The sequence below is a fragment of the Dichomitus squalens genome (assembly GCF_000275845.1).
Source record: "Dichomitus squalens LYAD-421 SS1 unplaced genomic scaffold DICSQscaffold_389, whole genome shotgun sequence".
NCBI classification, from domain to species: Eukaryota; Fungi; Basidiomycota; class Agaricomycetes; order Polyporales; family Polyporaceae; genus Dichomitus; species Dichomitus squalens.
Genome location: NW_006767271.1, coordinates 1 through 2,368, shown reverse-complemented (window position 1 = coordinate 2,368; position 2,368 = coordinate 1). Strand labels below are relative to the sequence as shown.

The following is a 2,368-nucleotide window of genomic DNA, read 5'->3' as shown; positions in this document are numbered from 1 at the left end:
ATGATCACGTCCAACTTTGTGAGTTCATGTCACCCAAAGTCCATCCTGCTCAGATATTCCACGAAGGCCAGTCCCTGTGGAAGGCAGAAGGCAAGCCGTACCTCTCCGGCAGCCTAACCATCCAATCTATCTCCCGGCGCGGTTCACGACTCGGGAGTTCCATGAGAGTGATCTCTTTCACGTGCTCCTCCAACGCCGCCGCAAAACTCGGGACTTTGTTCTCGACGCCACCCTTGCCCTTCTTCTTGCGAGGGTTGTAGCGAACGGTGAGGTGACGAATCGGGTGACCACGCAACGCTCGGAAGTCTAGCGCCGTCTCCAACTGCGTTGCATCTCGCTTGTCCGTCACCGAGACCCAGAGGGTGTCCAGAGCGGGCCAAGTCACTTTCCGCTCCCCTTCTGGCGGCTCGGTGAGCGATTCCAAGCCGATGGTGAGAGAAGCGTGGCCCGAGTACCCAGGAACGAGGAAGGGAACGAGAGAGAGCGCGGTAATGTTGGGGAAGATAGCCGGCAGCGACGGCTGGAGCTTTCGCAAGAGGTTATTCTCGCTGTAGTGAACTCGGAGCTCCTGTGTCTCAGTGAAAAGTTGTGGGAATGAGTGCAAGAGGTCTAACATATCCTCGGTGTGGCGCACAGAGATGAATGGTGACGCTGCGAACACGAGCCGGAGGGATCCCTTGGGAAAAACCAATTGGATGCTCTGGTTTATGGAGAAATCGGTGATCCACAAACATACGTGGGACACCGCGTCACTGCACGCAACATGGCGTCGTACGCTCTCGAGGAGAACTTGGTTGATGTTTCGCGGGCCACCACGTGCCTTGAAATAGAGATGGCAGGAGGGGGGAATGATGAGGCGTGAGAGGAGATGTTCGACGACATGGCTGGCGGACTCCGTGGCTCTGGCTGAGTATGTGAGGGAGAGGTATCGCAGCCGCGGAAGGGAGAGTGGTGCCCGCACGACGGGAACTGAAGAGAATGAGACCTGTTCCATGCGCCATGATATATCCCCTATGTAAATCTCCTCCAACCGTGGGCTCCCCGAAAGGAAATTAACGAGATCGTAGAGGTCCCAGTTGACGGGGTAGTTATCGTTAGGTTCCAGCCGTACGACCATCAGGGATAGAGAGGGGAATGTGTTCGCTGGAAGCACGGAGATATCATGTAAACAGAGCGAACGCAGACTAGAGCCCTGTCCGGAAAAGAAGGGAAAGAAACGGGCATTATTACGTGTCAGGGGATCGGATTCCCTCTCGGCGGATAGCAAGCAGTGCTGGAGCGCACTGGCATCGAAAGACGTGAGGAACGAGGGGAGATCTCTAGTGATGGGAGCGATACAGTGGAGCTCCCGTATTCGCGAGGCCTCTCTGATTAGCATGTCTTGCGTCCGAGAAGAGACTTTTCGGCCATCGATGTGGGCGACCAGTTGCAGATCCGGATTTTCAAGTACATGCGCGCTCTGCCGTAACTTGTGGACGCCGCCACGACCATAGGCTGTCGCGACGGTTGTCCAGAGAGTTGGCGTTGTCGATATCAGCTCACGCCAGTATCGGCACGTCGTTGCTAGGTTGTGTAAGCCTTCCATAGAGGTCTGGGGAAAAGGCCAGTGGCCCGGTGGCGAGACGTAGGTACGTTCCTTCTGACAGGAGAGCTCGAAGACGAGGGATATAGTGAATAGGCAAAGCTGCGTTGATGAGACCGCCTACGACAACGGTCCCCTTGTGTAATGCGATAGCGAGGGCCCGCAGCTGGCGTAGTGGGTGTCAGTAGAGAGCAAGAGCCACGTAACGGCCTAGGTTACTAGCTAACCACTTCGGTATACCTATGTAAGAAGTCAATGTCAGCAGAATTGTGGACGAGGCGACTGATGATACCTACTGCTCGGTGCGTACATCGTTTCGCAGCAACCCAAGCGCCGAGACTTCATTTGAGATTTGCTTGCTCAGTAACTCCAAGACGCTGAGATCCATCACGCTACAAGGGTTCTGAGGAAATGGAATAGGAGTAGAAAGTCTAGAGCTGGAGTTGGTATATGGGAGGGGTACATAAACGACTTCGTCGTCTGGGAATTGAATTTGATATGTTACGAAGCGCTCAGAGCTGGCCGTGGGAACCGTTAGGGCCTGTTCGGCAAAGAGTTGGAGTTACGAGTCACCGGCATTTTGTCACGTGGCAGCACTTCCGAGGATTTCTGCGCGAGTTAGAGTTACAGGGGCGAAGTATCCGTGAAATCCGGAGGAGACAAGCGCCCTGAACTCATACATGTAAGTATCTTGTATACTGATAGCTATGACTTATTACATGGGCTCTGCTTCATCCCCGCTTTGCCATGGTCCTCACAAGAGCAGCTGTCGACGTTCACCAAGCT

The 2,368-nt window shown here is 54.5% G+C and overlaps 1 protein-coding gene across 1 annotated transcript; it reads right to left on the bottom strand.

The window, feature by feature from the left end:
* Positions 1-49: 49 nt before the first annotated feature.
* Positions 50-1,117, bottom strand: DICSQDRAFT_176065 (uncharacterized protein; the record flags this gene model as incomplete). The annotated part of the gene is made up of 1 exon (XM_007371863.1): positions 50-1,117. The coding sequence occupies one exon, from the start codon at positions 1,115-1,117 to the stop codon at positions 50-52; it is 1,068 nt and encodes a 355-aa protein (XP_007371925.1).
* Between the last annotated feature and the right edge of the window lie 1,251 nt (positions 1,118-2,368).